The 25928-nt window shown below is 33.1% G+C and overlaps 1 protein-coding gene across 8 annotated transcripts; it reads left to right on the forward strand.

The window, feature by feature from the left end:
• Positions 1-201: 201 nt before the first annotated feature.
• On the forward strand, positions 202-24657 carry LOC148604225 (glycine receptor subunit alpha-2-like). 8 transcript variants are annotated; one of them, XM_088549505.1, is made up of 9 exons: positions 202-269; positions 6764-6862; positions 7488-7561; positions 18020-18099; positions 18584-18804; positions 19176-19258; positions 21970-22113; positions 22924-23303; positions 24299-24657. In XM_088549505.1, the coding sequence occupies exons 2-9, from the start codon at positions 6783-6785 to the stop codon at positions 24452-24454; spliced, it is 1218 nt and encodes a 405-aa protein (XP_088405631.1). In that variant the 5' UTR covers positions 202-269; positions 6764-6782; the 3' UTR covers positions 24455-24657. The 8 variants fall into 8 exon arrangements, with proteins under 8 accessions (XP_088405631.1, XP_088405637.1, XP_088405634.1 ...); XM_088549508.1 differs by lacking the exon at positions 18020-18099 and adding an exon at positions 7843-7865 and having other exon boundaries at positions 247-320; XM_088549504.1 differs by having other exon boundaries at positions 247-320.
• The last annotated feature ends 1271 nt before the right edge of the window (positions 24658-25928 follow it).

Below are 25928 nucleotides of genomic sequence, written 5' to 3' on the forward strand. Positions count from 1 at the left end.
TTTTTACATACATGTAAGGAAGAGCTTCTTTCTGTTTCCGCGGAATAATCTTAGCTGTTCCATAAAAGAAAGGTATATTGTTAATATAAAATATGCTTGCACTATAAGGAACAGTGATCAAAGTATATTATACATTCGTACCACAGGAACATTACTTCCTTTAAATTAAAAAAAGTAAATTCAAGGTGAGCTATTTCACAGGTAATTCATAAAGCGGAAATATAATGCAAGAGATCAGGAAATTTTATCAAAGGTTCCATCATTTAAAGGTAATACAAGTTTTAACCCACCATTTTTAAGGAAGGAAACATTGAACACAGGTTTGTTTTTTTTGTGTTTCTTAAATTTTGATCGTAAACATATATACAGTGTATACTGTACGTACTTTTTATATATATATATATATATATATATATATATATATATATATATATATATATATATATATATATATATATATATATATATATATATATATATATATATAAAATAAGAATAGATAATAAATAACTGCATAATTTTCAAATATCTGATTGATTTATTGATCAACCCAATGGACTGTAATAATTACATGTAGTTCATACATATATTGGAACAATATTGTCGACCCTGTTCTAGTCTGATGTCTTATATACATGTAATTATCATACTTAGGTCTTACTAACATCCCGAATGGTACATACTATTCCACACAGACTTGTCATTTTGACATATTTACCAAATCCATTCTCGTAATATTTTCTTTCTTTTATCTGCTACATAAACATGGTAAATAGAAAAAAAGTAACTCCGATCAAAATTAAGTCTTCGGTTTGATTCGGTCATGGATCGAACCAACGACCTAACACGTTTTTGTTCGACGTTTGGAAATATTTTGTACAACCAAATAAAAAATAAGTAAACCCTTACACCATTTGAACTGAATGCAAGTTACTATACAAAACAAATCGCATTTCTCCCCAGATACGGAGGAATTTTAAAAAGCACACACGCCGGAGTGGTCTAGAACACTGGATTTGCGATGTTACCATAGAAGTTACAATACTATAGGGTTATAAAAAGTATTTTATTTTGGTCCTGTGTTATGTCGAAAGACAGGTGCATTTGACTTCGGACAGCTGTATAATTGAGACCTTTATTAACCAGTTGTGTAAATTATGAAATTCTTAACTGTATAATTATACATTTCTGTACTCTAGGTAGTGCAGCGTATTGTTGGATCATTGTGTCATGAACATTTATTCCATATCTAAGTGCTTTGTAACTATGATAATATTAATGAATATACCTAATGTTTTCACCAAGCTCTTATAATTTAATCATTAAAACCACAACTTCATACATTACAAGTAATTGATTCTTTTTAGGATATTTAGTATTGAATGGATTATTTTAAACAAAATTTACACAGTTGATTAATGATAAAACATAGCCGCTATAAAACCGGGTTTAACTCGGCATTTCCATCAGAAGTGTCTGTACCAAGTCAGGACCATTGTGGTGGAATGCCTGTACCAAGTCAGTAATATTGCGGTGGAATGCCTGTACCAAGTCAGTACCATTGCGGTGAAATGCCTGAACCAAGTCAGGACCACTGCGGTTGTTTCCAATTTTCCGGTTTTTACCTTGATATTGCCATTGTTATACATACTTTCCTTTTTGAGTATTCCTCTTGACTATTACGTAGAGTTTATCAGTTTGTTATTACCCTTCAGGCTAGGAACCACTAATTCCACTTCCCATAGGCTTCTATGCAAATTTCACAATATTCAATGGCTTCTCTGGACTTGACCTTAACATTAACCTGCAGAGGACTATATATCAGCATGCTTCTACATATGTCAGCTCACAATCCTCAGAATGGCATGTGGGGTTAGCAGACTTGCCGTGCAGTACTGGTCACCGGAAGTGAAGTGTCTATAAATAGCAGGGGAAATCCCAGTGTTTTCACAAGATAGGGGTATATTTAGAAATCATTATGGAGATTAGACTTCACATCACAAGAAGCAAAATGCACCTATAAAATGTACAGACATGTTTTTCCTTTCAGAAACTGTTTCAATTTTTTAAATAAGATGAACTTTTTTCACAGCACTATGAGGAACAGGGGTAATTTCTGCGTAGGACTATTTTTGCTCATTGCTCATTGGTTGAATTGGTGGTCTGTAACCTTCAATATACACATGTACCGTCGAGAGACGGGCCGAATGTTATGTTATGGTATTATACCATCGGTCCGCATACCGTAGAAACCCGCAATTACCATATATTAAGGGAAAGTGTACAATTACGTGTATTTAGGATTCGTTATTGTTGTATTTTTAAAGTTATTTTAAGTTCTGCTTGGTTTTCTCTGACACACCTTTTAAAGGGAATGTTTTAAATTCTGTTTTTTATTTCAAATATATTTCCAAAAAGTCATTTACACCCCCCCCCTAAAAAAAAATAATAATAATAAAATTAAGAGTTTTCGTTTGGGCCTCGTATAAAAATCGTATATTATTATGTAATCTACCATTTCTGCTATCTTCATTTTCTTGAGCCCGAGACAGACTTTTAATTTATGGAATTTTAGATACATGTACATGTCATGTATTACTGAGATTTGGTCAATTTTCAATTTAGTGCTCTATCATTCTCTCTTGTATCATGTTTTTATTCAATGCGATAATACCATTGAAAAAAATGCAATATGTGAACTTAGTTTAGAAAAATACTTTGCCCGAAATCTTACTATTTTTTTTAATTAGCTCCACAAGAACATGCATGTGCAACGTGTTAAATAAGTTATATATGACATGTATAAGGACATAATTTTTACACTAATAACTTGTCTGAGCGAGTTAATGCAAATAAAATGTACGAGACGAAAGAGGAATAACTCTATCTACCAAGTTAATCATGTTTTTAAGACATATGTATTAACTAAATATTACATGATGTCAAGTTGGCGTCTATGTTAAATTATTTTCTATATAGAAGAAAAAAAAACATTAATTGAGAAAAATCTTAACTAATTGTTCGTAATAGATCAACTGTCTTCCTAAGTTTATAAAAAAAACATCTAATTGACTCGTATCTCTCTAGATTATCAACCATAGACCTCATTTACTTGTCAGGCTACATTAATCCACTCCGCTGCCTTAGAGTAAATATTCTGATATGGCGAAGGAGGGTACTTCAAGGACTAAGGACAAGATTAAAGTCGAGGAAGAATCGACACTAACAGTTCTTTTATCACCTCTATTGCGTAAATTGTGAAAATGATTTACAGATCTACTCTACTGTTTACAGATTTACTCCCGTAGTGGTATTAATTCAATGTGGATCCTGAAAAATTCGAAAGATCTTTTGGAGACAATCAGTTCAAGACTATTATCTGAATATAATAGCGTGAAAACCTATGATTTTTCAACACTGTATACTTCTATTCCCCATGCTCAGTTAAAATCCCGACTTAAAAACATTATACATCGTTTTTCCAACAAAGATGGTACACCTAGATACAAATATATAGTTCTTGGTAGAGATTCCTTATACTTTTTAAAAAATAATTCCAAATCATCTTCCTAATATACAGAGGGAGAATTTTTAATCGACAACATGTTTGTCCAGTGTGGAGGACGTATTTTTCAACAAACGGTCGGCATTCCAATGGGAACAAATTGTGCTCCTTTACTTGCCGACCCATTCCTTCACTCATATGAGGCTGACTTTATAGCTGATCTGATCCGAAAGAGAGAATATCGTTTAGCTAGGTCTCAGTTTCCGCTATATAGATGACGTATTATCTCTAAACAATCCTAATCTCGGGGATTTGATACATCGCATTTACCCCAAAGAACTTGAGATAAAGGATAATACAGACACTGTGAAGTCAGCTTCATATCTTGACCCATACTTAGACGACGATATTATTTGCGTAGCAAATTCGCCGATTAAAGTCCAACAGATGCTTGATATATTTTCTTATTATGCTAATAAGTGGAGATTCCAGTTTAGTGCCACAAAATCATGCATTATGTGTTTCAGCAAAAATAGGTTTAAATCGAACTTTCAATGGACACTTAACAAACAATCCTATAACGGATAAATATACTTACCTGGGCATTGAGGTGTGTGATAACTTAAACTCTATAGCTAGAATCAATTCCGCATGCAGGAAAGGTCGCAATTCGTACTTTACAATTACAAACATTCGAACAGAAAACATCAATCCAATAGCAATACTTAAACTTTATAAATCTGTCGTCGTGCCTACATGTTTATATGGCTGTGAATTTTGGTCTGGTTTGAGGAATCGAGATATTATTCAGATTAATCGTCTCCAACACTTCTTTGTAAAGGACATTCAGCAGTTCAAGCCCCGAACAAGGACGGATATGTGTGAAAGTATATTAGGAGTAAACCCATTAATATGCGAAGTGGAAAAACGAAAACTGCCTTTTTTGGAAACTTTGTAGAGTGGACCAACGAGCATATCGAAACAAATTTTTCTTACAAGACTTTTTACCTGTTAACTAAATATCAACTCCCGAAATAGTTTCGTTCCGGACGCTTTACAGATTATTCAAAAATACAATCTTTGTGAATTCCTAGATACATATCTGAACTTTGGTAATTTTCAATGTAAATCTCAATGGAGAAACATAGTGACTGCCGTTATTAACTCTGTCCAATATGATTTATGGCATGACCGTGTGGTTTCTGATCGTGAATTCTCAAGGTTCCATCAAGTGCATACGAACATATCTGTTGCTGACATATCACGTTGTCCGTTGTCTTCCTTTGACCTAAGAACGGCATTTTGTATTGCGAAATTAATCGTCACAGTACCTGATACTGAGGTTAAAGACTGTAACCTATGTCACCGTTCATTTTTGGACGTAATGATGCATTCATCGTGCGAGTGTAGTCATACGTAATATTTTCTTTGATCTTATAATCGTTAACTTTCCCATAGATCTGTACGTTGAGTTGGTTATTATGACCCAGGTGTCTTATACTGTGTTATGCTTGGGAAACAACCGTCCACTGAACTTGTTAAATCTGAACTGAACGATTTCCGTACATTGTGTTTCACGCATGTGGTTCGATCTGCTGCAGACTATAACCGTATGTTAAACTCTATATTAAATCGATCTTGAGCTCGACTGCTACAATCGTATATGTCAGCAATATATGGTGCTGAAATGTATCTGATGCGTAATATTACTGATAATATTGCATATTTTGTTTTTACACTTAATTACCTCGTTTGTCTACCCCGAACTTTACTTTTTATGAGCAACTCGGTGGGTGTTTCTAGAAAAGCAGAGGACGCTTACCCTACCGGTGCACCTGGTCCATGCTCCCAGTTTTTAGTAGAGTCCTAGTTGCTCATTTGTTTTTGTTACTTTGTATGACTTTAGTTACTTTATGTTATATGTTGTATATGTCTGTTTTCCATGTCTGGTCTTTGTCCCTGGATTACATTCTTTTGATTACCGCTATAACCTTTGTTCCCTTGATTTCTCTTTGACAAATGAACAGAATGAGTATTTTGACACAGAGCAGTTTCACTGACAGGGTCGGAACAAAAAATTTTGAATCCACATCGCACCCTTCTAGGAGCATTCGTTGGTTAAAACGCGACGTCTTTTATATGTATTTCGAAACATGAATGTCGTACACGTAATAAAGTTCTGTCGGAAATGATGTACTTGTATTTAGTATACTCTGATTGTCAGAGTTTAAACTTTTAACGTAGACTGCGAGTGTAATAGGAGGTCTTGCTATTAACACATTTGGAATACAACAGTATAGCGGTGCATTACCACGTAAATCAAGTGTTATTTTAATACAAATACATTTTGTTGATCTGTCCCTCATAGCATATGCTTCAAGCTACTACTGTAAATACAAAGAAGTTAAAATGAGTCAAAAGATTTATGAATCTCCTCGGTAGCTTTTATTGGCAACGATTATGATAGAGTTATCCTTCTTCGTCAACTTCTTTCTTAATGTTTTAGTTAAGCTGCTAAATTTTATGAAAAAGGATTGTCGGGTGGTAAAATCCATAAATGGTCCAATAAAAATAACAAAATTGAAAAGTATCGTGGGGTTTGATACTTTACAACAATACCATATTAATATCGCTATGATGATAAAATGTTAATGTGTTCAGTCGCACTAATTGCTTAATATTTACGATATTAATGCATATCATTTCAATGCCCTTTAAGCACGTGTACACTTTTGTCTAATAATCATGCAGATGCGGGTTCAAAGCACATTTTGAATTAGAACTACAAAATGAAAAATAAAATTAATTACCAAAAGTCATTCAGAAAGTACCTAAATATTTTAATTGATCAGAAAAAAGTTAATGTTTCTATATATATACAACATGTAATTTTTACAGAAAAGTTTATAACGTTTACATACATATTTATAACTAAAAAATGTCCATTCTTTTTCTATCTTCGAAATGAACAATATCAACACCACTGTAGTTGTTTCAAATATTAGGCTTATGAGAACATCTCTTGTCTATGTAACTAGAGGCATGGAAACAATGACCTTTTATCAGTTCTTGCATGATTTTATGGTGGGACAGTACCTGATTCATCGGTCCATGAGAACTGCGTAAGAACTACTATATAATTACTTTGTATCTGTATTAACAGTTGATAAAATTGTATTCCATATAGTGTATATGGTTACAGTTGAAGCGAGAACATTTCGGGTAGGGACAGAATGTAATATATATATTTCGTTTCAGTTGATTACACGTCTATGAGATGTTTATCCGTTTTTTTATGTTGCTTACGCTAGCATTGTTGGTGGTATGGACATCACATGTTGGATCTGTTTCCTTAAAGTAAGTATTTTTCTTAGATGATTTATTAATAACCGAGGAAGTTTAGGACTTATCACAACCCAATCATTTTGCATGACTAAGCATATGCATACTGTAACGTGGTATGTACCACAAAATGCAGATACCGTTCGATTAAGATGTATGGAACGGAGCAATGATAGGTACATACAAAGAAAAAAAATGTGCGCAAAAAAAAAATCGAAGTAATTAATATATTCTGCGCGAAAAAAAATGATATTGTGCGCACAGTATATTTTTTTCCTTTTGTGTGTCACTGTCATGACCCCGTAGTAAAGCGCATATACTGACCAACACAATTACGGAAATTCGGGTTATCACTAATCACTAGATAAACTTTATTCTTGTTATAATGGCATAAATTTCCATACGTTTTCTTCTGATGTATTTGTTCATTGTTTATTGTTGATTTTGAATTCTTTTTTTTTTTTGTTTTCGAATAATAATCATCATGCAGCTTGTTTTAGTGTATTTTTTAACTGTATATTTTGAATGACTGGGCATCATACTAAGAATTTACTTGTAACATACATGTACAACCAACGACTACACGTTAATTAACATCACGTCTATATAAGTGTGAATTACAGTAATGTAGTTGTTTTAGGAAACAGATTATTAACAGTCTTTTGCTAAACTCAACATACGACACACGAACACCGCCTGGACTTGACAATAATGGTAAGTATACATAGGCACGTCTCAACACCGGTACAAACCGAAATGATAATAAATTATCAAAACATACTGGGGAACATACATATATACTAGGTGTTTTCCCGTCGCCTGCTACTCCATCACCACTGGATCTTACATAGTGACTTTTACCGTTCCGAAGTTTATTGTTTAGCAGAATTCAACGGAGCATATTTTGAAATTAATTGAATTTCTATGAAGTAAAATGCCTACTGACTAATTAATGATTAATTAATTTCGTAATTAAGAAATACTTTACACCTTAGATGCAAGGATAATAAGAATTCATGTAAGTACTTTTATTGTCAAGACAAGATTTTACTGATGGCTTCAGACACAGTAGGTGTACAAGAGGACAATAAAAAAATATAAACATGTGTATACATTTAAATAAGACAAATACACAGACATAATACACAGAACAGTCAATATAATAAACTATGTGAATACATTTATATTTTAACACATTCACTTTCATATGATATTAGCAATTTTTCGTAAAAAAGCACACTCTTGTATAATTGAACATTACAGATAGACAACAACTCACCATATTACTCATATTCGGTTGTTTTGAGTAGTAATCTGGGATGTAACGAGATCTTAAATACTTAACCGTTGGATTATTACACTAAAAGAATATGTGAAATTCATCTCCCACCCCTTCTTTACAAAGATTACATATTCTTTGACTCCGTGAGACTCCAGACCAACCACAGTTTCTATTGGTAGTCTTAAGTTGGAACATGTTAATTTGGTCAAATGAATACGTTCTGCTGGGGACAATCTGAGAAGATATGGTTCAATTCTGAATTCATGTTTAAAAGTGGAATAGAATTCACCACGAGATATGTTGTCCATTTGTAACAAACCAAGATTGATAGAATTGATCACATACTATCTGTTTAACTGTGACCTTAAACCAGTTAATATTTACTTTAACGAGTTCGTTCCATAGTAACTAAGACCCGTATTATCAAAGATAGATTTAATATAGTTAATCCACCTAAAGGATGAGGGTCGATAAGGCATTGTTGTGCTTACTGAAATAATTGGTAAAAAAATTATCACAAATTCGGAAGAAAACTAAATACTAATGCAATTCATATTGTAAATTTTCAATTTTATGCATTAAGTTCGTAATTTAAAAAGTAACGATTGAGAAACGAATGCACAAAAACCGCCTGGAAGGCTATTCTGTAAATAAAATAGCATTTTTCCACTCTTTTGCCACTTATTTTATATTGAGATCCAGCGTTAACCAAAAAATATTGAAACTAAAAGTGTGCATTTATTCATTCTTTCTACATGAAAAAGGATTTTTTGGTTAACGCTGTATCTCTGTGTGCATTTAAAAAAAAAAAAAAAAAAAAAAAAAAAAAAAAAAAAAACCTTTAAAAAATCACGCTTAAAATCGCTTCAAAAATGGCTAAGTCCAACTTGACCTGTACATGTATCATGTGATCTAGCTCACTGTCACATGATTAAGCACCTGTCCATCCGTGTAATATAAACTAAGACCCTAAATACACTGTAGCAAGTAGAGTAGATATATTAACAAAAAAAGCTTCTATCTCAACTTTATGTGGAAGAATGAAATAAAGTCTGAAATAATCTTTGATCATATGTCGATATTGATATAGCCACTGCTATGGACATGCACTTACTTCGAACCGCGTCATTGTCCTTTAAGTGGGAGTCTATGGATTTGAAGGTAATAGTTTTCAATATTCGTTTGCGCTATTATCCATAAAATCTCCTCGATAAAAGATTGTTCTACATTATGATTTACTTTTGCGTTGAATGTAGTACAAAAATGAGATGCTTTAAATAAACTCGTATAAGCATTAGTGTTTAATATATAGAAACCTGTAGCACGATATCTAAAGATAATTTTATAATAAATGTCACAACGCATTTCATTCCCTTATGCGATCCGGCAAAGTGGGACACACTGTTATAATATCAAGCGCGAATAAAGCTTTTTACTCGCTCCTACTTTTATATTGAAAGTGGAAAATTAAAAGCCATTTGCTTTGTTAGCCTGTAAAAAAATCCAGGCTTAGGATATTTATTTATTCAAAAGATTGAGCACATTTCTATAGAACAAAGTTCTTTCAAGACTGCCTTCTCTACCCGGGAAAAAATTGTACATATACATTTACAATGTGCATATATCAAACATGTCCCTACATGTATTCGATATTGCAAAGTTAATGTATGCAAAATGTTTGTTCAATTTTACGCATTTTGTGTATATAAAATCCTGCTGCTTAAGTTTCTTGTATATAAAGTAAATTTTTCAACATTTCTTTCGTACTTAGTGTACACCTACACAATACGCCAAAAAACATGTAGACACTTGATTAAAATACCTGTATTCATATTAACAGTGGCGGAACCAGGGGGCCAGGGGCAATACCCCACTTTAGAAAAAAAAATGTTGAAAAATTGCGTGTGTTAAATCATGAAAAACACTCACTACGTGACCCTCACCGTGGATCCTGTCAAGAATTTTTTTTTGTTCCCCCTTTTTACCTAAAACTCGGAATCCACCACTGATCAAACTGTTTTCTGATGAAGTTCTTTGATGCACCCCTCAGGAGGAACATGAATGTACATGTAAATTTTTCACGTTCATGTGTAAATATCTGTGCTTAATAGCCTACATGTAGTTTTAAAATTTGTTACGACAGGCCTAATATAATATTTGTGCCAAGCGGTCCTGTCGTGCTAATTGTTGTCTGCAGTTCAGTTTTTTGGCGTCTTTTCGAATATTTAATGTAAATTTAAGCGTCTATATTTTGTGTGAAAGAAGCTGTCTTTTATTTCAGTCAGCTGCGTCTTGTGTTACTATGTACTAATTTTGTTATCCGCCTCTTGAAAATCTTGAAAAAAAAAAACAAAAGCAGGCGCGTCCCGGGTGGTGGATTTCATGGGGTGCGACATAGGTTGTCAAGTTATATAAGCATGGCTTGATCGTGAACTATCTGAAGTATAGTGGTATGAATATCCACGTGACATTTATTGAAATTATTTTTCGAACCTGAATTTAAGATATGCCAGGCTTTCAAGCATTTTAGCGGAGATACGATTTGCATTTATGTTAATTTTCGGAAACTCTACAAAAGGAGACCCCTTGGTACATGTATTTTGATCCATAATTGAAGTTTGTCACTTCTGGGCTTCTTAACTTCCCTTTTCATCCCTATCATTACGACTGATGAATAACGAAAATTTCGAAAGCTGCAGGTTTTAAGCTCCCACCGGGAGACCGACAAGACCGTTGGCGATTACGGAATACATGATGAAATGTTGGGAGGCTCCAGCCGAAAGTAGCCGAAAGCGGCTAATACATACATAGATCCATTTATTTCAAACTTTCCCATATTAATTTAGTACTATTCGTAATCATAAATTCTAATGAAAAAGTTCCACTTTTACTTTTCTCATGTATATATTTTAAAACTTCGCAAATGTTATAAGAATTATTGGTGTAACTAAAAGTAATGTAAGTTTTTCAACAATGATTAATTTTGTACATGTACGTGCTTATTATGTTTCAGCTATTGTACTCAGAAAACATTTAACACATTGCTCGGTGATCTGTCCGTTTGTCTGTCTGTCTGTCTGTCTGTAGTTAAGCATGAGAAATATTTGTGAGTTTTAACTAGTTCTGAAGATATATATATAGTCACTCATGCAGTCTTAACATGTAGTTGACGAGAAAACGGTAACATATTATTTGTATATCTGCCTCATCTCTGTTGATTCTGTATTCAGCGGAAAATACTCGAAGGCGCGACGATCATCGAATTTTATACAAGTTTGATTCAAGTAAAACGCTATTTTACGGAACTGCAGACAAAGATGATTTATTGCCTAAAGTTTTATAAAATGTAGAAGTAAAGGTATTAACGCAGATATTCTTTACAGGACTAAGTGCGCGACTGCAATTCGAAACTACCCAACCAATTATTACACGGGCACTGGAGATAAGTTTATTGTACGCCTCCTTAATTTGAAGCTTCAATGCTTAATTCATGCGCAGATATAAGCGCTAACATTTTTCTGGCCGATTCTAGAATGCATAACTATAAAATATTAACAGTACATGTATGATATGGTAAATTATTGTGTTATCGGAAGTCTTCTCATCTTACATATTAATTTGAAAAAAAAAACACGCACACTCCAACAAATTAACAATAAACAGACAAGAAAATTAATCCCACATACTTGTACTCCTCTATGACAATTTGTTTCCAATCTATAAGTCTAGTTGAAAGCGTAAAACATAACACCAAGATGTAATTGTTTTTAACTTTATTCAACATGCACTCATTTAATAAGATTTAAACTCTGTTTATTTCATTTATAAATGAAAATAATTTTTATCCTTTGATTTTTATAAGATCAAAGATGAAACAAATTGTTTTAATTTTAACAAATGGAACAATTTTGAGTTTATGAAAGGGAGATAATTTTATTTCTTATAGTAGGCGCTACAGCGTTTTATGTACCCTCATCCTTTGGTTGGATTATTGGCATGCAATTTTATCATAAGCCGAAGCATTGGATTTGACAGTTTTTGTTCTATTTGCATAGTTCTTGCTCAAAAACTAACCATTCTTACTTTAACAAATATTTCAAGTGGAATTATACCCAACTCTCCATAAATCATAAAATTTGGAGTGCTGCTTCTCAGTTTAAGGATATTTTTACAAAATTTAAGATGCACCTTTTCCATGTTTTGCTTATTTTCAAAACCCATGACCTCAGAGGAAGATAACAGTATCGGTGATATCAAAGTATCAAATAACTTCAACTGTAAATCTATTGGCAGTGGAATATTTCTTAGTTTCCTATAGAGAGCAAAAAGAGCTTTTTGGGCTTGATCTATTAGACGCTTTATTGCGATAGTGAAACTTCCGTTGTAATTGAAAACCGTGCCAAGATATGTATACGATTCTATTATTTCTATATTTTTGGTATATATTTGAAATTGAAAATGTTGTTTACACTTTCTTGTTGAAAACAACAACCTTTGTCTTTTCAGTATTAACTTGTAACTTTCATTCGTTACAGTAATTAGCAAACACATCCAAAGTTTTTTTGCATAGCTTCCTTTGTTTCTGGTATTGTAATTGTATCATCTGCATAAAGCATCACAAATATTTTTACATATACATCAAACATTTCTGAGCATGAACTTTCTATCAAATCTAGATTTCGTACTTCATTGTCTTGTAAAAAGATTTCTAGATCATTAAAAAAAAATGAGAACAAAAACGGCGACAAGTTTTCTCCTTGTCTTACACCAACATCCACAGTTAAAAAAATGCAGCGAGTTTACCTTGATGCCAAATGCAAGATTTAATATTCTGATACATATTGAAAATGACTGAAAATATTTTCCCTGTTACATTGGATTTTTTGAACTTTTAGCCACAGACACAAACTGTATCAAATGTTTTTTTTTAAATCGACAAATGTGCAAAATAGTTTTTTACCTTTTGAAAAATATATAGCTAAAAGGGAGTGTAACACAAAAATGTCAACAGTAGAATAACCTTTCGAAATCCAGTCTGTAATTCAGATAAGAGCTAAATCTCATCAGAAAACTTAGTAAGTCTTTCATTCAAAATGGATGAGAAGGTTTTTCCTAAGCATGAATTTAGTGTAATTCCTCTATAGTTATTTGGATCCGATACCAAACCTTTGTTCTTATAAATAGGTACAATAATTCCTTGTGACCAAAGTTCTGGTACAATACCTGCATTGAGTACTGAATTAAACATCTTTAAGTATACAGCCATTAGCTCCAAAACAGTGTTTTAAGATATTCATTAAGAATATCATCAACTCCACAGGCTCTGCCATTTTTTTAGATTTCTAATATTTTTAACTATTTCGCCACTAAGTAATTCGTTCAATTCACTTGGTAAGTTGTTGACAATATTTTCAAAATCAAAAGTTTCATTTTCATCTATGTTTTTTTTCTCTCTTTTAGTTCTATGAAAAAATCGTACAATGTACCTATGTGCAACACTAAGTATGTATTCTAAATTCCGATAGTAAAGGAAACGTGCTACTGTATTTATGTAATTGTGATTTATATAATTTGTTGGTATGGTCAATGAATCAATATCATTTAGTTTTGTCTCTACATAAATACAAACAACATATTTAAGTATTAATTCAATAAAATCTGAACAAAAGTTTTTGCTTTATGCCACAAACATTTAAAAAACATAGTTTTATTTTCTTTAAACTTCCGCTATCACGTAGTCCTCTTGCACTAACCCTCTAGTCTGGGCCTCGGTTGTAAGATGGAAGAGACAGACTGTGTCTTTGCCTATTGCTCGGCGGGCTAGTATCCGATTGTCGGCGTTGTTCATTGGTGTTGTTATCAGTCGCTACTTGTTCATTTACATGTTCTGCAATGTATAGTTCATTGTCTATATACAGCCTATCTCGGACCATTTTTACTTGTCTCTTCTGTCTTCGAGCCTCTTTCATCGCCGGATACAACTATCTCCTTTTCATTTCAATCTCTGGAGGAAACTGTTCTTTTACACCGTACGGTTTTCCTTTAGCCTGTGTGCAACACTAAGTATGTATTCTAAATTTCGATAGTAAAGGAAACGTGCTACTTTCGGTGCTCGTCTGTAGTTACCATTGGTCTTAATACAGTGAACGTTCCCGAACTCAATTTTGTAGTTAATGCCAAGCTCATTTTGAAGAAAGGATCTTAGCAGACCTTCTCTTCTGTATCTTCTTCACGCGTTCTTTGCAATCCAGTGAAGATTAAATTGTTTTTCACCGACCTGCACTTAAGATCTAGCAGTTCGGCTTTCATGGTCTTGATCACGCAAACATTCAGTAACTGGTTGAACCACAGGCTGTATTATTGGCTGATTTTCAAGACTTTTTATTCTTGCATCTTGGTGTATAATATTGCGAGTGTTGGTTTTAACTCCCGCGTTTAGTTCTTCAAACACATTAAGTATACCCGTACAGCTTGCCTTACATTCTGAAACTTTCTATTCATACTTGCCAGTTTTATCTTCTAGTCTTTTCAATCTGTTGGTGACTGACATTATATTCTGACTGAGATTGCAAATCGTGTTTACATCTTTTCTTCCATTGTTTTCATTCTTTGATCAATGTTTTTCATCCATTTATTAACATTCTCCATTTTTTTTGTCCATTCCCGTAACTATTTGTAAAATAAGATTTAATATGAGATATTCATCGGACTGTTCATTCAATACTCGTCTGCTCTCCTCAAGAAGACTAGAAGTGAGATATTCATCGGACTGTTCATTCAATACTCGTCTGCTCTCTTCAAGAAGACTAGAAGTGAGATATTCATCGGACTGTTCATTCAATACTCGTCTGCTCTCTTCAAGAAGACTAGAAGTGAGATATTCATCGGACTGTTCATTCAATACTCGTCTGCTCTCTTCAAGAAGACTAGAAGTGAGATATTCATCGGACTGTTCATTCAATACTCGTCTGCTCTCCTCAAGAAGACTAGAAGTTAGATATTCATCGGACTGTTCATTCAATACTCGTCTGCTCTCTTCAAGAAGACTAGAAGTGAGATATTCATCGGACTGTTCATTCAATACTCGTCTGCTCTCTTCAAGAAGACTAGAAGTGAGATATTCATCGGACTGTTCATTCAATACTCGTCTGCTCTCCTCAAGAAGACTAGAAGTGAGATATTCATCGGACTGTTCATTCAATACTCGTCTGCTCTCCTCAAGAAGACTAGAAGTGAGATATTCATCGGACTGTTCATTCAATACTCGTCTGCTCTCCTCAAGAAGACTGGAAGTGGGATATTCATCGGACTGTTCATTTAATACTCGTCTGCTCTCCTCAAGAAGACTAGAAGTGGGATATTCATCGGACTGTTCATTCAATACTCGTCTGCTCTCCTCAAGAAGACTAGAAGTGGGATATTCATCGGACTGTTCATTTAATACTCGTCTGCTCTCCTCCAGAAGACTAGAAGTGAGATATTCATCGGACTGTTCATTCAATACTCGTCTGCTCTCCTCGAGAAGACTAGAAGTGGGATATTCATCGGACTGTTCATTCAATACTCGTGTGCTCTAATCCAGAAGACTAGAAGTGGGATATTCATCGGACTGTTCATTCAATACTCGTCTGCTCTCCTCAAGAAGACTAGAAGTGAGATATTCATCGGACTGTTCATTCAATACTCGTCTGCTCTCCTCAAGAAGACTAGAAGTATCTTTTAGAGACATTTTGTTTGGACCAATTAATAGCCAATAAAGAGTTCATGGGGTCAGATTTACTACCAGTCAACTGTTTCTTACTCCATGAGTCCAAAGTCTAATTTTATTGACTGTGATAATGAATATAGTTCATATTCGACCTGATACCCCCAGGGTTATCTAGCCAGGGCTCTATGAACAGTTCTATACTTGTCGGTAGTAAATACGAAATTTATGAGATATGAATATAAATACGGGCAAATAACACTACCAATGTTAACCAATCTCTCAAGATTGATGAAATAATAAGTGAATTAAATATTTACGGCATTGAAGTCATGATATATCATCTCAGATGTTAACTATCCACAATCTAGAAATTTCCAAGAGCAGAAAAAACGCATTCATGTCCTGAAGTCACGTGATCTTAAATAATAATAAATGTGTGTATTGAACGTTTTTTTACCCGAACAACATTGGGACAATCTGAGTAGGGTGTAGTATTTTACGGAAATAAGTTCCATTACAAATGACAAAAATTGAAAGAAATAATCAGCGGGCTTATGGAGGTAGACCTAGGGTAAAAGACACAACTCTTAAAAATCATTTAAACGTTTATATGCAGCATTTTATATCCATCTTAAGTAAGCATCTTATTAACTTGGATTTATTTTATTCTGCTTCAAACAAAAGCTTGATAGGCTTTGGTGAAATTGAATATGATACAAACATGTCACTGATTTCAAGAATTATGTCCCTTATCCTAGGTCTACCATCTTAATATTAATATACTGAAACAAATTAAGAAAGTATGTAAAATGACCCAGCATTAATAGATAGAATATTAGGTGACGGGAACCGCCCTAGGTTTGAGAAGATGTACACAAATGATCACGATCCAAATTTTCTCTCACGAAGGTATCAGCAGGCTGATATGTATTTATGTTTTAAATGTTACATTCAATATGAATAAACAGCATTAGAGATTTAGAATTCAAACAAATTATTGTCAAATGTGAAAGGAAGTTGATATATGAAACTTGGGATAATTTTATTCTTCTTAAGTGCATGTAAAAGAAGTGTTACATGTATTACTTCTATCAACTCCGATCCTGGAAATAAGTTTATATCAATTATACAAGTATGTGAGCTTACAATTTTAAATTAAAAAATGCATTTGAATAACAGTCATAACGTTAAATAGGTACCTTGCCATTTTTTTAAAGAATTTCTCAAGTTACAATTTAAGAGTTTTTGCCTTTACCATTCCATCACAATCGCGTGTGCATTCCATTCTGTGTTACGACCAAATTTGATAATTTACTTTCAGTTTATACCCTTTTGATTCGACTATATGAAAGTAAAAGGTATAATTTGAAATTTTTTCTCTCCGCAAAAAAAAAAAAAAAAAAATACCTCGATTTTTTACATGCCGACTCTCGCCGGAAGTTGTAATGATTCCAATACTTATAAGGTGAGCAACGACGGAAGTATTTTTGACACAATAAAGATGACAATTAGCCGTACATTTGAACATATCTTGCTCTAGTTGGTTCAGTGGGATTTTTAATCATAAAACGGTAAATGATCACCTAATTGTCGCCTGCTTATTTCGATTGATATGACTTTTTGATGTTTAAATGAGATTTACATATTGCACATGGAAATATGCATAATTTTTTACTTAATTATTGATAATGTTATCAATAATAACTTTTGTCCTTTCAATAACAAATGTCATGGAACATTACGTAATAAGAGTTATAAAGTCTCTTTACATTTTTAGTGTAACACAAGTGCTAGTGCACTAATTGTACTAGTTCTACTCATAGTTGAAGGCTGCTTGATGCATGTATACTGATAATTGCTACCTAAACTTTTTTTCTGATTTTGTCATAGTTGTTAAGGAAAAGCAAAGTGAAACTAAATAGTTATATAGGAGACAAAAGATAGAAAAAAAGGAGCAAACTAAGTATCATAATTAACACAATAGGTACATAATACAATAATATATGAGCAACTCGGTCTATACTAAAAACTGGGAGTACATGTACGGATGTAACAGGGTACGCATGCATTGGTTTTCTTGAAACACCTAGCTTAACGTCTATTTACCCAGCCATTGTCTTTGCATTAAGACACTTGTTCATCGTAGTATTAACAATTTGTTTTGTTTTTAAATCGTAAACAGAATCAACCAACGGAAGTCCTACTAATGTCACAGTGCAGATGTTTATTCAGGATCTTTACGATGTCGATGTAAATGAAATGGTACGAATGTCAGAAATGTCTAAAATTTATCAAAAACAACTCTAGATCAGGGTTCAGACGTGATAACATATTCAAACGTGAATAAAGGGGAAAATGCCATTGAAGGCACGCCCTTCTGATGTCAAACAAATCATTTCATGTATCCCCGCGGTTGGAAGACTGCCAAAAAATGCAATTTATCTACCGGTATGATTGAACTCATAATAAACTTTATAATTTTCCGTGTTTGATTCCAGCTAAATTGCACTTACTAGTGTAGACATCGACGCATGTACATGTATACTGACAATTAAGTCAAAACAAATCAAAATGCGCCCTGCAATTCTGTTATATTTAACCCACCCATTTGAACAAAGATTTTTTTCACATGTACTGCATACACCAATAGTTCAGTGTATGCCTAAACAACGACATGATATTTACAGGCATAAGTAAACAACCTGAAGCTATATATTGATATAGACAATGATGTTTTCTTTTTCAGGACTTTTCTATAACATGTTTTCTACATCAGACCTGGTTGGATCATCGTTTGAAATTTGATTACCCAAATATAACTATAGAACTCACTCAGGACGATATCAGCAACTTATGGACACCAGACACGTTCTTCCCACAGGCAAAGCAAGCAGTATTTCATACCGTTACCAAACCAAACGCCCTGTTCCATATAAAGCATGATGGAAGTGTTATTTACAGCCTAAGGTAAATATAAACAACCACGTTTTTCATCCTATGGTTTATCACAATAACATTTAAACCTATTTTGTAGAACCTATTATTTTTTTGTATTATTACCGCAGACTAGTTAGGAATAACTTTAACCCTGAACAGAACTACATATGTTTAATCACAACTGTTAATAGGTTTGTGTCTATTTCTTAACTAAGTGCTGTGGGCAGTCATAAAAACATTGTATCATGCGCTAGTTCGTGAATAATTTTGCTGAAAAATTAAATGAATTGACCATAAAATATAAAACCACAAAATAAATTGAATAAAGCTAATTAATTCATTTTCTTTTTGCGTAATATTCTCTTTGAAGTAGAATTCATCGTTTCATAATGATTTTCCAGATTACAATTGAAGTTTTCATGTAACATGCAGTTTTATTTTTATCCTTTGGACAGACAGACATGTACTGTTGAACTAGAAAGCTGTAAGTGTATATTATTCAGTAGGGTCCTTTTATGAATGTTTGATATACGGACGTTCCTTTCGACTACTATCTAGGTTTAACTGTTTTATCAGTTCGTTATTTTTTACTACCGCGAATAATAATAATAAAAAAAAATCAAACTGGAATTATATAATTAGTTCAATAACTGCCTTAGTATTGTATTATTAACACAAGTTTTATGATTCGTATTCAGTGATATTTCGTGTAGTGCAGTTTGATAACAAAAATTGTCCATTTCTCATCGACGAAATTTTGTAATTTGACAGTGAAGTTGTCTACTTTTTTGATGATATACACACTGGATTTGATACTAAAATTAAATCATGAGGAATGACTGCCACATCTTTCTCGGTTTATTTGAAATAACATCAATGCCCATGGTGCACACTTAGGAAAAACTGCTATCCTTCAATTCTGTTATGTCATGAATGTTTTACATTTATAGATAAAGTTTAACTTCGTTTATTATCTATCTAACATATTCTGATTCTCTTTCTCAATTGGCAACATCCCTCAGCACCTGCGTATGGAGTGTTCATATCACAACTAACACGTTATGCCAGAGCTTGCCGAAATTACGCAGAAATCTTTTATCGCGCTTGAACTCTAACAAATAGGCTTCCGGAACAGGGTTATGTTGCTACAAGATTGAAGTCATCACTACAGAAGTTTTATGGTAGTCATCATGAACTCGTGGATCTTTAAGGTGTATCCATCTGCGCCATGAAAACCGATTTGTTGAACGTGTCATAGTTTTCCTTTCCTCTTTCGTCTACCACGGACAAGCCTTTTTTTATGAACAACTCGGCGGGTGTTTCTAGAAAAGCAGAAGACGCTTACCCTACCAGTGTATTTGGTCCATGCTTCCAGTTTTAAGTGGACTCCGAGTTGCTCATTTGCTTTTGCTACTTTATATGTATGATTTTAGTTACTTTGTGTTCTTTGTTGTGTATGTCTATTTTCCATGTCTGGTCTTTGTCCCTGGATTACATTCTTTTGATTACTGCTATAACTTTGGTTCCCTTGATTACTCCTTCATGAATGGTAAGCTTACCTGCTGTATTCATGTATTGAATGAATGTTATATCTCGACCTATACGTTCATTATCAAGCGAAGCTTCAAGATTTAATATTTAAGATTTTATTTAGTTAACTCAGACATGGAATACATGTAACATGAGCAATACAAATTGAAACATATTTTATACCTAATATATTATATATATATGAATTAAAACATATACATTAAAAAAATGCGAAAAATAACTTTATAACATTATTAAACAGAAATGAAGTCCATCCATCATCATCAAACATGAAAACAATAAATAACAAATAATTCTGGAATTAGAACAATAAAGCTTAATTAACAACGACCACCGTTAATACACCTCAATATTACATATAGAGAGCAATCCTATCATTTTCTATCTGTTTGGATGTTTAAATTAGTAACTAAGAATAAGTTTACATTTTTGAGAAACTGAATGGTCATATTTGCATATAAGTAAGTAATGAAACTCATCACCGACATCACCAGTATTACATAAATGACATTTTCCGTTTTGCGTAGGAACATTTTTCCATCTACCCGTTTCTATGGGAATATGTAAGTTTGATAACCTTAGTTTTGTTATCTTAACTCTATGATTTTGTTTTAATTTTAATAAATATTTTTCCAATCCAAATTCTACTTTTAATGATCCATGAAATAGATCTCAAGATGAATGTGAAATCTCACTGTGCCATTGTGTGATAAATTTGTCCTTTAAAACTCTTAATAAAATATTCTTGTTAACAAAATCTGACTGATTAATAAAAATATGTCCAAAATAAGTCTGATTAAAAACTGTTTCAATGTAATCTATCCATTAAAAATGTCACATGTGTTAGTTATTTAGTTTCAACATTAACGGATATAAAGAATTACCAAGCTTTGAACTCTTTATCAGTGTACACCAGAAAGAAATCATCAGCTGCTTCACATGAATTTCTAGAGGAAATCTCCCTAGTTCCCCATACACAATTAAATTTGATATAGTAGTCCTAACGTTTAAAATTCTCTTAAAACATTTAAAATGGATCCGCTCTAATATCTGAAGATCCTTGTAACTCCAAACTTAACAACCATACAATAAAATTGGTTCTATCTTGGTGTCAAATAGTTTTAACTGTATATCAATAGGAATTATTTCATTTCTTATTCATTTATTATATATAAAAAGCAAATAAATGAAATGCAAATATATAAAATGCCAATTTAAATACTTTTCCTAAAAGGTGACACCCGTACCACCAAGCTTCAAGGTGACACTCGTATCACCAAGCTTCAAGGTGACACCCGTATCACCAAGCTTCAAGGTGACAACCGTACCACCAAGCTTCAAACAGAAGTCTGACGTTCGAAATTTACTCTAGACGCAGAAAATGCAAGAATCTTGCAAAGTCGGGAAAAACAGAATTATTTTATGCGACATTATCTGATTGTCAAACGGTGTTTGATTTGATAAAACAAAAATGTCCGAGAATTTCGAAATGCTTGTCAGCAGCGGTAAGTAAGAGAGGAAACAAATGCCTGCTGCTGCGTGGAGCTTGCAGTATCACATCTCGCCCAAATTGACTAGATACGATTTTGTGTCATCTTTTGTTTTTTGTAATTTTTTTTTTACAAATGCATTGTTTTATTGTAGATGGACTGACATCTACGGAGTTGTTATATTTCTGGAAAGAGAACAACCCAGTGGTCGTTGAGAACTTTAACCTTCCACTTTATCATGTGGACGATAAACCAAAAACTTCAAGAAGAATATGTCATAACTCAATTTTTGAAGAAAGTAATTATTTCGAACGCACATTTAAAACATTCATTTTATTACATGCAATCCGTCAATCTAAGTGGTCTCCTTTAATGGAAATTGCTACCGTTTCACTTACCAACTGTTCAGATCTTAATCATTTTTAAAAATGTAAAAATGTGTCTTTTTCGTTAATGACCATGTTCCTTATCAAATGCTTTGTAAATACATAGTTCTAAAATAAAAATAAATCATTGGACTAACTTATCATACATACATACCAAATTATATGTACATGATGCCTATAGAAGATAATGTAACACCCTCTACTACAGGAACTACACGAATTTGTAATGTTATACTATTTTTTTGCGCATTCGAATTAGGGAAGCAAAGACAATGCTGACTAAGAAAAGTGATATCACCGATACACCGATGCTCACTCTATAAATTGTTCGTCCAATCATAATGTATGGGGGAGAGCAAGTAAGGAATAGGCCAAAATAACACAAACCTTTTGTTTGAAAGAAATAGAAATTGCAGATTTTGTTTTTAAGAAGAGTACATCCGTTCATTGTGACGTTTGAGGCATGTTTGCATGTTGACTTAAACAGATACTAGGTATCAATACATGAGTTATATACATTTTATGCGCTTTATTAAAAGCAGAAATTTACATGAATACAAAGATGTAGTCAACAGAAAAAAAAACCGTAAACTATTGAACTATTGATAATTGTAAAATATAACTTAAACAAGTGTGAACAATCCTATCAGATTACATATTGTAGACACTAATATTTATTACTTCTTATTGAATTTACAACCAAAATTAAAATTTGATTTCAGGTGAAGGATTTTCCTGTCTGGTGATGACAATTGAACTTGAAAGAACCATCGGGTTTTATATGATTGAAATTTTCATACCAGACATGCTCATTGTTATTTTGTCGTGGATCTCATTTTGGCTCCATCCACTGGCTGTACCTGGCCGCGTGTCTCTAGGCGCCGTAACTGTACTAACTATGGCGTCTCAATCCTCAGCTTCAAGGCGTTCAGCACCAAGGGTGTCCTATGCAAAAGCCATTGATGTCTGGAGCTTGTTTCAAATTATCTTTGTATTTGCTGCTATGGTTGAGTTTTCAATTGTAAATGTACTGGCAAGAATAAAGGAAGCGCTATTGAGGGCGTCTCAGAAAGCCAAGGGAAAAGCAGAACCTTACAGAGAGGTACACATTTGCACAAATATGAATATAAAATATGATTTATTTCCATGTAGTTCAGTCGAATTGTTTAATTTTGAGTATAAATAGGTATACAGGTATACAGGTAACGAATACCGGTATCAATGGGAGTTATGGTCAAGACTTGATGCAAATATTCCAAATAGACAGACCGGCGAAGCAAACGTTTTACATTGTGCTTAACTTCAAGAGGAACAAAAAAAGTGTATACAAATGTATTAATTGAGAATGTTGATATTGTACAGAATAGCATAGATATATCAACAAGAGGACTAGCATTATAACAAGATTAGCGTTGTTGGCAGATATTATAAAGCAGATATTATTTGAGATGAAGCTAAAATTCAACGGTATTGATTAAACATTAAAGTGAATCATGACTAATTTAACATTTTTGATGTGTTCAATACAGTTTTGCTCATCGTAACTTGGATATGTAAAATTAATGGGATTGTGTTAGATTGCATGCACTAGATATCCTAGTGATATTAAATGTACAGATATGCCTGACTCTAAAACTTGCATGTACATACATGTACGCCTTCATCAGTACAGATAAAAATGTTACAACAAATACACGTCAACTCAACTTTTTTTAAGAGCAACAAAAAAAAAAATCTTTTCTTCGGTCTTGTCATTAGAATACAATTAATAATCAAAGAAACCAAGATTCCCGCAGAAATCAGAAGACAAAGACCAGTCATGGGAAACAGACACACACAAGAAGAACATAAAATAACCAATACAAAGAAACAAATGTAAATGAACAACTAATGCCATTTAAGAACATATTTTATATTACAATATGTATATCAAGTTTTTATTCAGTCACAAGGATCCAGCTAGGCAACATACAACTCAAATGTTTAACATCTTTTATTTGGTCATGTAATTATAATACATTTTTGTTAACTGAATAACGAGATTTATTGACATAATTAATAATACAATTTGTTATCAGTTCAAGTGTTTCATTTCAGTCGCAGGGAAATATACAGGACCCAGACAAAGATGAAAAAAATCGACCTTACATGCAAAGAGCAAAGCAGATTGACCAAATATGCAGAGTTGCTTTCCCTGTAGCCTATTTAGTTTTTAACTTTCTGTTCTGGGTGATAGTGTCAACTATTTCGTGAGCAACTGTTCACTCAAAACTATTCGGACTAAAGTATATGTGATACTGTATGACTGCTAACCTACATTATATAATAATTGGTTAGTAAATTGAGTTGTCTCGCTTCAAACATATTTTAAGGACAGATACACTCGCAATTTGATATTGAACAACATGTATATCAACTGCTGATATAAAAAGGTTTAGTATTAAATGTCGATATCACGTGATTTGTTTTATTTATAAAGTTAGAATTCACAGATATCCTATATTTAACACACACACACACACACATGCACTAAAATTAATTTGATATCGTCGATTGTTTATAACATGTTTTTTATTCTATACCACACTTTGCGAAAAAAGCCGATACATAACCGCTATTATGCTTCTATTTATAGGATCTTGCATTGTTATAGAAAAGTGGTTGTGTGGTTAAAATCCTTTACTTATTTCCCATTAAAGATTTTAATTTCATCCATCATATCTTGCATAGCATAATATAGCTGGAAGATTAATTAAAGATAAATCAAGGAACCCAAGAGTAAAACGTAAATATAAAAAATAATACATAACATGACCAACGACCAAAGAAAATAGACACATACAACAAAGAACATGAAATAAACAAAATAACACACACCTAGAACCAAAAGTAAGTGAGCAACCCGTTGAACAGACATGGAAAACAGACATACACAACGAAGAACATAAAATAACCAAAATAATACATACAAAGTAACAAAAGTAAATGAGCAAGTCGGACACCAATACAAACTGGGAGCATAGTCAAGGTGTACCGGTAGGATAAGCGTTCTCTGTTTTTAGAAACTCCCACCCGAGTAGCTCATCAAATGTCACATAAAGTGGAGATTAAAGTTGAAGGGACGACTATGAATTGGTTCTCATGGTGCAGGTGGATACACAACAACGATTCAAGTTAATGATTAAGTTCATTGGTTTTATACATGATTATTGTAAGAAGTAAACGCTCACGGTAAATAGCTACATAATCTTTATGTTATAAATCTATACTAGAAGTAATGCTTATAGTTATATTTCGTACTGTTTTGACTACCGATTTTACCGATTTTGATTGGTGCCAATTTTATTCTGTCATTTGTAAAATATTCCGAATATAATTAACCGAAATGGAAGAGGCGGTTAAGCTTGCTATGAATCCTGGTTTCACTCACCATTCGTTTTGAAAATGCCTGTATCATATCAAGACCATTGCGGTGCTTTCCGACTTTCCAGGTTTACCTGATGTACCATTTCTTATCCGGATTTTCTTTTTAATATTCTTTAGAACCATTGCCTAGATTTTATCAGTTCGGTAATTGGTCTAATGGGTTTTATAAAATGACTTTGGAAATCTAATACATGTAGATGGATATATACAGACAGTATGAGTAAGACCTTTGCCTTAGACCTTAAGTGTCAGCGAAGCATTGAGTAGGCCTCTTTTTAGTAAAACGGATTTCATATCATTT

The sequence above is a fragment of the Perna viridis genome, chromosome 10, assembly GCF_037379345.1.
Source record: "Perna viridis isolate PV_CMFRI_1.1 ecotype Kerala chromosome 10, ASM3737934v1, whole genome shotgun sequence".
Taxonomy (NCBI): domain Eukaryota; kingdom Metazoa; phylum Mollusca; class Bivalvia; order Mytilida; family Mytilidae; genus Perna; species Perna viridis.

What these genes read in the sequence shown, in the direction of transcription:
- LOC148604225 (XM_088549505.1), top strand. Translation starts at nt 6,783, where the DNA reads ATGTTTATCCGTTTTTTTATGTTGCTTACGCTAGCATTGTTGGTGGTA. An exon ending in GCCTGGACTTGACAATAATG is followed by an intron (nt 7,562 to 18,019) that starts GTAAGTATACAT and finishes AATCGTAAACAG; the next exon opens with AATCAACCAACGGAAGTCCT. An exon ending in TACTGTTGAACTAGAAAGCT is followed by an intron (nt 19,259 to 21,969) that starts GTAAGTGTATAT and finishes GTTTTATTGTAG; the next exon opens with ATGGACTGACATCTACGGAG.